The sequence below is a fragment of the Labeo rohita genome, chromosome 2 (genome assembly GCF_022985175.1).
Source record: "Labeo rohita strain BAU-BD-2019 chromosome 2, IGBB_LRoh.1.0, whole genome shotgun sequence".
Classification (NCBI taxonomy): Eukaryota; Metazoa; Chordata; class Actinopteri; order Cypriniformes; family Cyprinidae; genus Labeo; species Labeo rohita.
In genome coordinates, this window is record NC_066870.1 from 13,805,729 (window position 1) to 13,817,826 (window position 12,098).

The 12,098-nt window shown below is 34.3% G+C and overlaps 1 protein-coding gene across 1 annotated transcript in view; it reads left to right on the forward strand.

Moving 5' to 3' along the window:
* col11a1b (collagen, type XI, alpha 1b) overlaps nt 1-12,098 on the forward strand; it is a 91,474-nt gene that overhangs the window by 51,753 nt on the left and 27,623 nt on the right. The window contains 12 exon segments of the mRNA XM_051133839.1: nt 1,408-1,461; nt 1,619-1,663; nt 1,752-1,805; nt 1,905-1,949; nt 2,059-2,112; nt 3,569-3,622; nt 4,092-4,145; nt 4,258-4,365; nt 4,538-4,555; nt 4,557-4,628; nt 5,698-5,751; nt 10,986-11,093. Of these exon segments, the coding sequence (XP_050989796.1) occupies nt 1,408-1,461; nt 1,619-1,663; nt 1,752-1,805; nt 1,905-1,949; nt 2,059-2,112; nt 3,569-3,622; nt 4,092-4,145; nt 4,258-4,365; nt 4,538-4,555; nt 4,557-4,628; nt 5,698-5,751; nt 10,986-11,093 (720 nt within the window).

Sequence of the window (12,098 nt, forward strand, 5' to 3'; positions counted from 1 at the left end):
ACTCGGAATTTGTGCTCTGCATTTAACCCATCCGAGTGCAGACACACAGTAGTGAACACACACACACTGTGAACACACACCCGGAGCAGTGGGCAGCCATATTGCTATCGCTGTGGCGCCCGGGGAGCAGTTGTGGTATTGAAGGTGGAGAGGGTTTATTGGACTTCTACTTAACTATTGAATCTCAGCAGCCATTCACTGCCATTATAAAGCTTGCAAGAGCCAGGACATTTTTTAATATAACTCCAGCTGTATTCATCTGAAAGAAGAAAGTCATTTACACCTACAGTAAATCATGGGGTGATTTTCGTTTTTGGGAAACAAGGTCCCAGCTTTAAAATGTTTTAAAATGTCAAACCAAGAAATACTGTTTTGTGGCTCTTTAATGTGTCATGACAGATTGCCTTATTATTAGATCAATGACACATGCACTGTCTTTTTCTTTTTTACTTAAAGCACAAAAAGACATGAAAGAATATCAGAAAGCATTTTATCTCAACTTCAGAAAGACATCAATACACAAAATTTTTCAAGTTTAAGTCCACCGAACTTAGTCTACTCTCCTGTCTGATTTGTTAATTGGACAACATGGCAGATTCTGCATAATGATTGGTTAGATCGCCTGTCAATCAAGCTGTTTCTGAAGGGTCAATTTACTTTTAATTTCTGTATTAGTTTTTAATTTCTGAATTTTAATATCTGCTATTGGTTATGGGGCATAACATGAAAATAATTAATAACTGACTTATCATGCATCCAACATAAGCATAACATACTAATGTTAGTGTTTTGACGAAGCATTAAACATTTCTCCAAGTGCTTTTTTATATCAATTGGAAAATGTAAAACCCAGAGTGGAGCTGGAGCGTGGTGATTAGTGTTCACTTTTAGCAGGGACTGGAAATTGCTGTCGGCTGTCAACTCACTTTCCCTAGTTCAGTCAAACCGTGGTGTTCCTTATTCTATGTGTGTGTATATTTGCAGTTGTCTGTTTGATTTGCTCCATTATCCTGTGCAGGCGGCCATCCCGTGGAGTAAATAACTGATGCGTATCCGTTGTGCACAAGCTGCTTCCCCTTCTTTGCCTGCCAAAATAATTTGACCTTCAATTTCATCTCCTGTCCTTGTGCTAACAAGCGCACACCGCTCATGTTTATCAACCCCAAAAGCTTGCCCTCTGAGTATCACCACATAACATTAGCATTAGCAGTAATGATGTTGAATTATTCTTCAAGGACACCCTCTCTCTGTCAACACAGCTTCACTTTTGCTCAAAGACCAAAGTTTTTGACATGTTTTAAAGATGGGGATGAACATTGGATACTTTTGAAGTGAAGTGAGCCTGTAATTTACACGGTGTAGTTGAAAACCTCTCCTCAATGTGTCTAATCATCTGTCTCTATACAGGGCTCAACTGGTTTCCCTGGCTTCCCTGGAGCCAATGGTGAAAAGGGAGGAAGGGTATGTATGATTTCTTTTAACAACCTGAAGGGAGACATTTTTATCATACTTCTCTAGTTCTGAACAAACAACCTCTACCAGAAGTTGTCTAGTCTTAGAGCTAAGTTATTATAATGATAGGGTTGTAATTTCATAGATGGTTGGTTTTGTTTTTTAGGGTATTGCTGGTAAAGCAGGTCCTCGAGGACAAAGGGGACCAACGGTATGAATCTTTTATGTAGAAATTAACTCTTGTTTTCCACATACACTAATGATACGCAAGGCTTATCGCTAATAACTCTTGTTCTCAGGGTCCCCGTGGTGGAAGAGGTGCTAGAGGTCCGACAGGAAAACCTGGAGCAAAGGTCAGGCTTCATCAGTCCTGATTCAGCTAACTCAATTAGTTATTGGTATTTGTGAATGCTTCTTGTAACAAAAACCTTTGACTGTGTTTCTTTTTTTAGGGAACAGCAGGAAATGATGGACCAGCTGGTGGGCCAGGAGAGAGAGTGAGTGACGGTTAAATTATTTCTCTCATTCAGTTATATTTGTCAACCTTTTCAGGTCAAAAACATTTCCATTACATCTCCCTTATATGCTACTTTCTTCATGTTTTAGGGACTACAAGGACCACAGGGCCCTGTTGGATTACCAGGACCTAAAGGACCACCTGTATGTGTTTTTTATCAACTCTAAATGTTTTTGATCATTTTAATACTGTGGATAGAAGTTATTGTATGCTTTGACTCACTTTACAATGGAAGTCATTTTTCTGCCACACAAGAAAATCATAATTAAGAGAAATTATGATGTAATCCATAATTATGACCAAAAAAATTCTAAATTCTGATGTAAGTCATAATTGACACAAGTTGAAATGATAAAAAAAGTAATAATTATTTATGGCGTGTGGTTTAAATTATAACAGTGATGTTTAAAGTCTCATAATTTCAACTTTTTTTTTTACATAATTTCTATTTACCCAACTTTGTTCTTAATTATTAAAAATAATCTATAAAAAAGGAAATTGTTTGACATAAAATGTTGTCAGTATAGTTGACATTTGACATAATTTCTACTTTTTACATAATTCTACTTTTTTCTCTACTTTGTTTTCTCTAAATTATTAACCGTAATTGATTATTTTAATGCCATGAATAAAAGCTATTTTATTCTTTGAATCGCTTTAGAATGGAAGTACTTTTTCTGTCATAATTATGATATAAAAAGTCAGATTTATGACATACTAAGTCTGAATTGTGAAATAAAAAGTCAAAATTATGATGTAAGTTGAAATTATAAAAAAGTAATAATTATTTATGACATATGGTTGGAATTATAACAGTGATGTTTAAAGTCTCATAATTTCTACTTTTTTACATAATTTTACTTTTACGTTCCTAATGATTAATTATAGTTGATTTAAAAGCTTATTTTTACATAAAATGTTGTCAATTATAGTTGACATTTGTCATAGTTTCTACTTTTTACTCTACTTTGTTCTTAATTATTAATCATAACTGATAAAAAAGTAAAATTGTGACATAAAATGTTATTGATTATAGTTGACATTTGTTATCATTTCTGCTTTTTATCTAATTTTACTTTTTACTCTAGTTTGTTTTTTATGAATCATAATTTATTTTAAAAAATTGACATAAAATGTTGTCAATTATAGTTGACATTTGTCATAATTTCTGCTTTTTACATAATTTTAGGCTTAAACCCTGTCTGTGAAACCAGGGGAATAAATCATAATTCTGATTTAATTAATAGTCATGGTCATGACTTACTGTAATTATTAATCGTAAGTGACAAAATTCAAAATTATGAACATGAGTTGAATTTATAACTTTGAAAGTATAAGTTGAAATTATAACTTTATTTTGATGTCACAGTCATGACTTTTAGCTCATAATTTCTGCTTCTTATGTCATAATTTTGATTTGCCAAAGCATTGTTGTTTTTCCTTATGTGACTGAAATGGGCTTCCACACATTATTCTGATTATACAGTGGGTCTTTTAAACCACAAAACCTGAAACAGTGATAGCTACAAGTATGTAAGTCTGTTATATAATAATTACATAAATGTGATTTAATCGCTATTAATTTTATAATTCCCTCAGGGGCCTGCTGGCAAGGATGGATTGCCCGGTCACCCTGGACAGCGAGGAGAGACTGTGAGTATCATTTTGTCTTCATAAGTGTTTTCTGTCTGTTGAGTAAAGAGGAATAAATGTTGTGGATGGTGTTTATATGGTGTATTACCTTTTAGCTGCTGACAGTGTCAAGGCGTTACACTGCTCTTGGCAGGTCTATCTTTCTGTTTCTAATCAAGCACGTCCAACAGATGAAGTGCTAAAAGGAAAAACACATTTTATCTTAAAAGACTCGCCTTTGTGTTTTTCAAGATGAAAACACTGCACTTGACTTTCACTGATTTAGAAAAAGAAGTGGATGTAATGAAAATTAGAAAAAAAAAAGACAAGTGCCACTGACATTTCAGAAGCTGGATTTGTACAGTTTAGTGATGTTCACATAAAGTTTCCAGTATTTCAGGTTTTCCTTTTTAAGTTTGCATCCAAGAATGTGATAACTACAATAAATGGCATTTATTGTCTCACAATGACTATGCTTATTCTCAAACAGGGTTTCCAAGGAAAGACTGGACCTCCTGGACCTGGAGGTGTTGTTGGCCCACAGGTGAGCTTTAGCAGTGACACGAGTGGAAATTAAAAAACCAACATGTTGCTCTAATAAAACATCTCCTGCAGTTAGCCAGAAGTTGAATGAAAAACCTGTTTGAATTTGAAAGGGCTCTACAGGAGAAACTGGTCCTGTTGGAGAGAGAGGACATCCTGGATCACCAGGGCCCCCTGGAGAGCAAGGTCTTCCCGGAACTGCTGGCAAAGAAGGTGGAAAGGTACGGTTGGCCAAACGCGTTCACTTCAGATCACTCAAGGGTAATAACTGGGAAGAATTCGCATAATGTTCAGTCCAATGTTGTGGTGGCCGGTAATGCCTACAAATAGCAGCTGTGGAGGTTGATGGATTTAAGTTTGAAGACTAAATTCTCATTGTGTCTCTCCTTGAAGGGTGATCCAGGTCCTCAGGGGGGTTTCTGGAAAACCTGGCCCTGCCGGACTGAAAGGGTTCCCAGGCCAAAGGGGGATTCCTGGCGCAGCGGTAAGAACAAATTAGTTAATGTCATGTGCCCCACCAAATGGCCATTAGCTGCTTAACCGCCTGCTGTTCATGCAAATGTTCACGCTGGATGAATGCCTCAGAAGAGGGTACAGTCCTAAATATTAGACTGAGGCTCATGGAGATTAACTGACATATTTAACATGCATTAAGACATTCAGCAAGCTTTTGAAAACAAGCTTTAAGGCTGCAGACAAATGATAGAAATAGCCAGCGTTTATTTTATATTAACTTTAACGCACAAAATCGCACAATTTATTGGAAAGAAACTTGTGTGTACCATCTCTTGTTGCAGATACATTTTTGTTCGATTTTACAATCTTGCATTGTCCCAAATTAAAATACTAACCTGTATCTTATAAAATGACTGACTTTCAGTCGGTTTCAAAAATGCAGTTTGACATATTTATCGTCCCTCTGATGTGGTACTCTGTGGGCCTGTAAATGACTTTGTACGTAACAAACCGCCACAGTTGGCCGACTGAAAGCAGCCGTATGTCACAGAGACTTGGAAATGTCTGTACTAGTTTTTCTTCATTAAGAGAATTTAAACTGTGGGGCTGAATATAATCAAAAATTGTTTTGTTTTTAGTTTAAGAAATAGCATCTGCCGCCTTGATGAATTTCAGCCTCCGCTAGTTATCTCTTTCATGAATCAGTTGTTGCTGAAAGTCACATTTGAAACACAAAGCCAGTATGATTTCAATAAACAACAGTTGATTTTGCCGTCACTTGCTGTTTTGATGTTTACTTTTAGCTGGCTCATATGCTTTTCATGACTCAGATTATGACTTGATGGGAGGAGAGTGACGTGTCCTTGGCATCACATGACAATGCACTGCCAGCACTTGTTTCTGATGTAGGAGATAGAGAGTTTGCCAGTTTTATAAACACTCTGGGCTGTATTTCCAGGAGACATATAGTACAAACAGCTGCCATACACTGGCACAAACACACACAAGTGCACACAGAGTTTCGGATGCCACTTTGACAGATTCTGAAGTGCAGCTTTCGTTAGGGAATTAAACTGCTCTCTCTGTTTCTCACACAGGGTCCATCTGGTCTGAAGGGAGGCGAGGGTCCACAGGGTCCACCCGGCCCTATTGTAAGTACCTGTGTTACCATGGAAACTCTGTCACTGCAAACGATCAGTCTGCAAGCTTTGCCTCTATTAGTGAAGTGACATCAGGCAAATTCTGGAGCGGGCGCAGTCAGCAGGTGGTGAATTTAATGACCAGTAATGTTGGCACTGAGAGCCCAGTTTGGTGTGTGATATGATCCCACGCAGTCTGATCACGTTGAATCAGGGCTGATCAGTAAGTCCGTCACCACGTCAGTAATTGCATTTGAATCATACGTGAAATATGCTTAGAGATGCAGACCTGTTGTCATTAGGGATGTCAAAAGCACTGCAATTTGGATACGGTATGTGCTTGTGTGGATTGTGAAGTGCATTCATGATAATGCTGCTAAGAGCCAGAGCGATCAAATGTACTTTGGGGAAAATGCCCGACTTAGCGGGATATTAATGTAACTTTTACGTTACATGTTTAGTGTCCGAATATTGGACCTGTGTATTAGGCCCATAATCCAAATTTCTTTCCTAAAACTTCAAACAACTTAATTGAGTGGAATTTTTTAAAATGCATGTAAATATACATATATTGCACATACAGTACAGTATGTAGTGCTAAAGTGTGACGCGCCAAACAGGAAATTAGTATATAAAATCTGAATAAATAAATGTTAATTGTGAATATATAGAAGTAAATCTGAATGTGTAGTTATAAATCAGAATATATAAATGTAAATCAGAATGTATAGTTATAATTCTGAATATATAGAAGTAAATCAGAATATTTAGAAATCTGAATATGTAAATGTACATTGTAAATATATGGAAGTAAATTTGAATATATAGGTAAAAATCTGAATATATAAAATGCAAATCAGAATATATAGTTATATTTCTGAATATAGAGAAGTAAAACAGAATATTTAGAAATCTGAATATATAAATGTAAATTGTGAATATATAGAAGTAAATATAAAAATATAGTTATAAATCAGAATATATAGTTATAATTCTGAATATATAGAAGTAAATAAGAAAATGTATTTAGAAGTCTGAATATATAATTGTAAATTGTGAATATATAGAAGTAAATCTGAATATAGTTATAAATCAGAATATATAAATGCAAATCAGAATATCTAGTTATAATTCTGAATATATAGAAGTGAATCTAAATATATAGTTATAAATCAGAATATATAAATGTAAATCAGAATATCTAGTTATAATTCTAAATATATAAAAGTAAATCAGAATGTTTTTAGAAATCTGATTATATAAATGTAAATTGTGAATATATAGTTATGAATAAGAATATATAGTTATAATTCTGAATATATAAAGTAAATCAGAATATATATTTAGAAATCAGAATATATAAATGTAAATTGTGAATATATAGAAGTAAATCTAAATATATAGTTATAAATAAGAATATATCGTTATAATTCTGAATATATAAATTAAATCAGAATATATATTTAGAAATCTGAATGCATATGCATATGCTGTGTGTATGATTGGCGCTTCATATGTAAGTATTACTAACTGTAATATTTTAGATTAACATTTGACTTGAACATTTATATAATACTTTTTATTAAGAAATGAAAGAACCGTGTTCAATAGTTGAATTAAGTTGTGCTGAAAGTTATAGATCCCTGAAATTTTGGCTTGGAGACACCCCTACAATCATATAGAATGTAGAATAAAATAGAGACTCTATTCTGCATGGAAGTAGCATCCTCCCATTAAAGTAACTGCTGTCTGTCTTCTGCTGTAGTGCAGCGAAGGCACAGCAGTACAGCTTAAAACCATCAAAGCTTCAGCTGTGCGCTATGTGAAGCCCCTTTCAGCTTGAGGAAGATTGGTGTAGGGATTCATTGTCTCTCTTGTATAAAAAGCATCTGTACAGCCCGGCAAGAAAAATGTCTGAAATCAGAAGGATTTTGAGTCAGTGGCCCACCCACGCCAATCAGCCATCTTATCTTTGCCTAAATAGACCTCCCGCAGGTGCCTGAATTGAGTCACCGGCAGCAGACTACAACTCTTCGGAGAAGTTTCTAACAAAGAGTTGAGTCAGTTTGCACAGTGTGTTTTCCGAGAAGTTTGTCTGAATGTGTTTGTGAGGTGGTGTATTAAATGAGAAGTGAGTCAGGTCTGTGTGTGGTGTCAGTTCGATAGGTTGTATGATTGGTCATAGTCTGTAGTGTTAGTGGGTCATTCATTGTGAAAATGACCAGGAACTTTTATCTTTAGATATCTGTCTTACTTTTAAAGGGAAACATGGGTATTAAAACTTGTATGGCTTGACATAAATGATATTTCTTACTGAAACATGTAGTAGAAAACCCATGAAAATTATATTTTAAAAAACACACAGTTTTATACATATTTTAGACTATGGGGACAACATTATTTCGATGACATGAAACGTTTGCACTTGATGAGTTACTGGCACTAGCTGTTGCTATTTTTACCGCAACACAACTCGGAATACACAACTCAGGTTGTGTCACAAAACATGTGGTGATGGATATTAGCGTAGGCTTTAACCAAATGCCATACCATCGTTTTTCCCAACAAGGAGTCCAAATGCCCAAGGATGTCGAGTAAAACCCGCGCTGAGAAACTTCTTCTGTGGCTGCATTTACTTTCCAAGTTGTGTTGCGGTAAAAAAAAAAAAAAAAAAAAAAAAAAAAACCGGTAGCACCAGTGCAACCATTTTACATCATCGAAATAATGGTACCCCCCATAGTCCAAAATATGTGGAAAACGATGTGGATTTTTAAATAACATAAATCTTTCATGGATAGATATACCTCCATGTATCTAATCCAAAGATGCCCAAACCAGAGCCCATGATGACCTTTGATTTGGCCCACCATGTCATATCATGCCATAAAAATAGAGGGGAAAAATGCCATTGGAGCATATATTCATTTCTAATTTATATTTGTGTTTTAACACTTTTTGTTCTGTATTTGCTTTAAAAATTAGAGGATTTACAGGTTGTGAATTTGATTTTAAAAAGTGTAATAATAATAATATATTTGGATATAATACAACATTTACTTTTGATTTTTTACTTTTTGTTTTTTGGTTCTTCATAGTGAAAAGTTTGGGCACTTCTGCTGTAATCCAGTTTATTGTTATTCCAAAGAATCTAGATCATTTAGATCAGTAATGCTTTACTGGTGGACTGAGTAGTCAATGGAATGTATATGTGTATGTATTTACTTATTTATATACCCATTTTAACAAGGCGAGATTGGTTCAGGTTGTATGTGGCGCAACTTGCAAAAAATGTATGATTTTTATAAATTAAAAATGCATGATGTGCAAAAATGTTTTTACGTTTAAATATACACTACCTAAGTTTTTTGATGTTTTTAAAGAATTTTCTTCTGCTCCCCAAGCCTGCATTTATTTGATACAAAATACAGCACATGCAGTAATATTCTGAACTATTTTTACTATTTAAAATAACTGCCTTTTATTTAAATATATTTTGAAATGTAATTTATTCTTGTGATCAAAACTACATTTTCAGCATAATTACTCCAGTCTTCAGTGATCCTTTAGAAATCATTCAAATATGCTGATTTGCTGTTCAAGAAACATTTATTATTATTATTATTATTATTATTATTATTATCATCATTATTATTATTATCAATATTTAAAACAGTTGAGTAAATTTTCAGGATTCTTTGATGAATAGAAAGACCTAAAGATCAGCATTTATCTGAAATAAAAAGCTTTTGTAACATTATACACTATACCATTCAAAAGCTTGGAGTGATTGTTTTTTATTTATTATTATTATTATTATTATTATTTTTATAATAATTTAATAAATTATAGAAAATAATACTTTTATTTAGCAAGAATGCTTATAATCAATAGTGATGATAAAGACATTTGTAATGCTACAAATGATTTCTATTTAAGATAAATGCTGTTCTTCTGAGCTTTCTATTCATCAAAGAAACTTGAAAAATTCTACTCAGCTGTTTTCAGCATCATAATAATAAACGTTTTTTGTGCAGCAAATCAGAATATTAGAATGATTTCTGAAGTATGATGTGACTGGAGTAATGATGCTAAAAAATCAACTTTGAAATCAGAAATAAATTACATTTTAAAATATATCTAAATAGAAAACAGTTATTTTAAATAGTGAAAATATTTCAATCTTTTACTGTTTCTGTTGTACTTTGGATCAAATAAATGCAGGCTTGGTGAGCAGAAGAGACTTTTTTAAAAAAACCTTAAAAATCTCACTGTTCAAAAACTTTTGACTAGTAGTGTATATATAAAAACAGTTTTTAGGTAATGATTGAGATGTGATTAATAGAATGCACTCAGATGTTGAAAAAAACATTCTGCCCTGCTCGTAGTCCAGTGTGGTTTGCAGTGACCTTGACCCGTTGCTATGTTTAGAAGCGTTACCACTGCTGGCTAATGTAGTCGGATAATGTTGTGTGAGTTTTAGCATGTGTTTCTGTGGCTATGTGCATGCATGTGAAAGCAAGCGGATGTCTTTAAGTAAATGGTGAATAAAGCCCTCGCTCTGAGAGCTCTCTTCAGTGCTAATCCTTCAGTGCTAATAGAAGCTCTAATGGACTGTTTCAGAAAAAGACACGCCATGCATTGGTTTTGAACCAGAAAGCTTGCTCTCACATCAACATTTGTATGTCAGTAAGACCTGCTGATACACTTTAAGAAAGAAATGTATTTAATGTGATACACAAATGTGCTTTAGTGTTGCTTAGTGCAGCAGAAAGTATCTGTATGAGAACTAAACCTCAGAGCCAAAACAAACCACCGAATAACATGGTTCCCACAGACATGGAACACCTGGAAATATCAGTGACATTTGAAACCGTCGTTTCCATGCCTGGAAAAGCCATGAAACTTTAAATGTAATGTTTTATAGTTTTGTTTGGCTATAAAATATTAACCTTTGAAAGTATGTGTATTAATTATAAGATATATTTTACAGTAAATAGTATAGTTATATATAAAATAATAGTATATGTATTTATTTTAAGAGACATTTTATGGTGAATTAGTTTAATTGTTTTCATTTGGAAAAATATATATGTATGGAAACTGAAGTTTGGAATCAGCACACCCAACAGAAGAGCAATTGTTAATCTGAATTAATATTTTTAATCTGAATTATCCAGTTTGGTTAATAATGTCTTGTGGATTCCAGTTGTGTTCCAGTCAGATTTAATGGGATATGTGTGTCACAGGGATCACCAGGAGAGAGAGGAGCAGCTGGACCAGGAGGACCCATAGGTCTAACAGGACGTAATGGCCCTCAGGGACCCCCAGGACCTGCTGGAGAGAAGGGTGCTCCAGTGAGTGCACATTGTTTGGAGATAATTAATGCCAATATTATCTTGTAAATTGTCTAAAAGAATAAGAAAAAGAAATAGTGTCAATTCAAGTAAATTGGGCCACTTTTGATGAGATGAATAGCAAATCGTGGCCTAATTTACCTGAATTTACCATATAGAAAGTAAAATAGCAACTAACATAAAAGGAGAAGAACAAAAATTGTCAGGTAATCTTCAGTCATAAAGAAATTTTTTTGAGGAAAACATTTCAGCATTTTCTCCATATAATGGACTTCTATGGTGCCCCGATTTTGAACTTTCAAAATGCAGTTTAAATGCAGCTTCAAACAATCCTAAATGCTGTTGTAAACAATCCCAGCCGAGGAAGAAGGGTCTTATCTAGCGAAACGATCAGATATTTTCATCAAAATAATACAATTTATATACTTTCAATGTCAAACACTCATCTTGTCTTACTCTGCCTGAACTTGAACTGAACTGAACTGAACTTTTTTTCCGGTTCATGACAGTTAGGGTTTGTCAAAAAACTCCCATCTCATGTTCTCCCTCAACTTCAAAATCGCCCTATATCGCTGTTTTACCGTTTTTTGTTAAGGGTGTTTGATATTCTTTGTATGTTCACTTTGCAAAGACTGGGTCGGTACTTCTGCAGCGATGTAGGATGATTTTGAAATGATTTTTGAAGTTGCGGGGAAAATACGATTGGAGTTTTTCGACATACCCTAACTGTCTTGAACCAGAAAACAAAAAGTTCAGGCAGAGCAAGACAAGATGAGCGTTTGAGATTAAAAAGTATTTAAATTGTATTTTTTTTTTTTTTTTAATGAAAATAACCGATCGTTTCGCTAGATAAGGCCCTTCTTCCTTGGCTGGGATTGTTTACAACCGCATTTAGGATTGTTTGAAGCCACATATAAACTGCACTTTGGAAGTTCAAAATGGGGGCACCATAGCAGTCCATTATATGGAGAAAAATCCGGAAATGTTTTCCTCAAAAAACGAAAT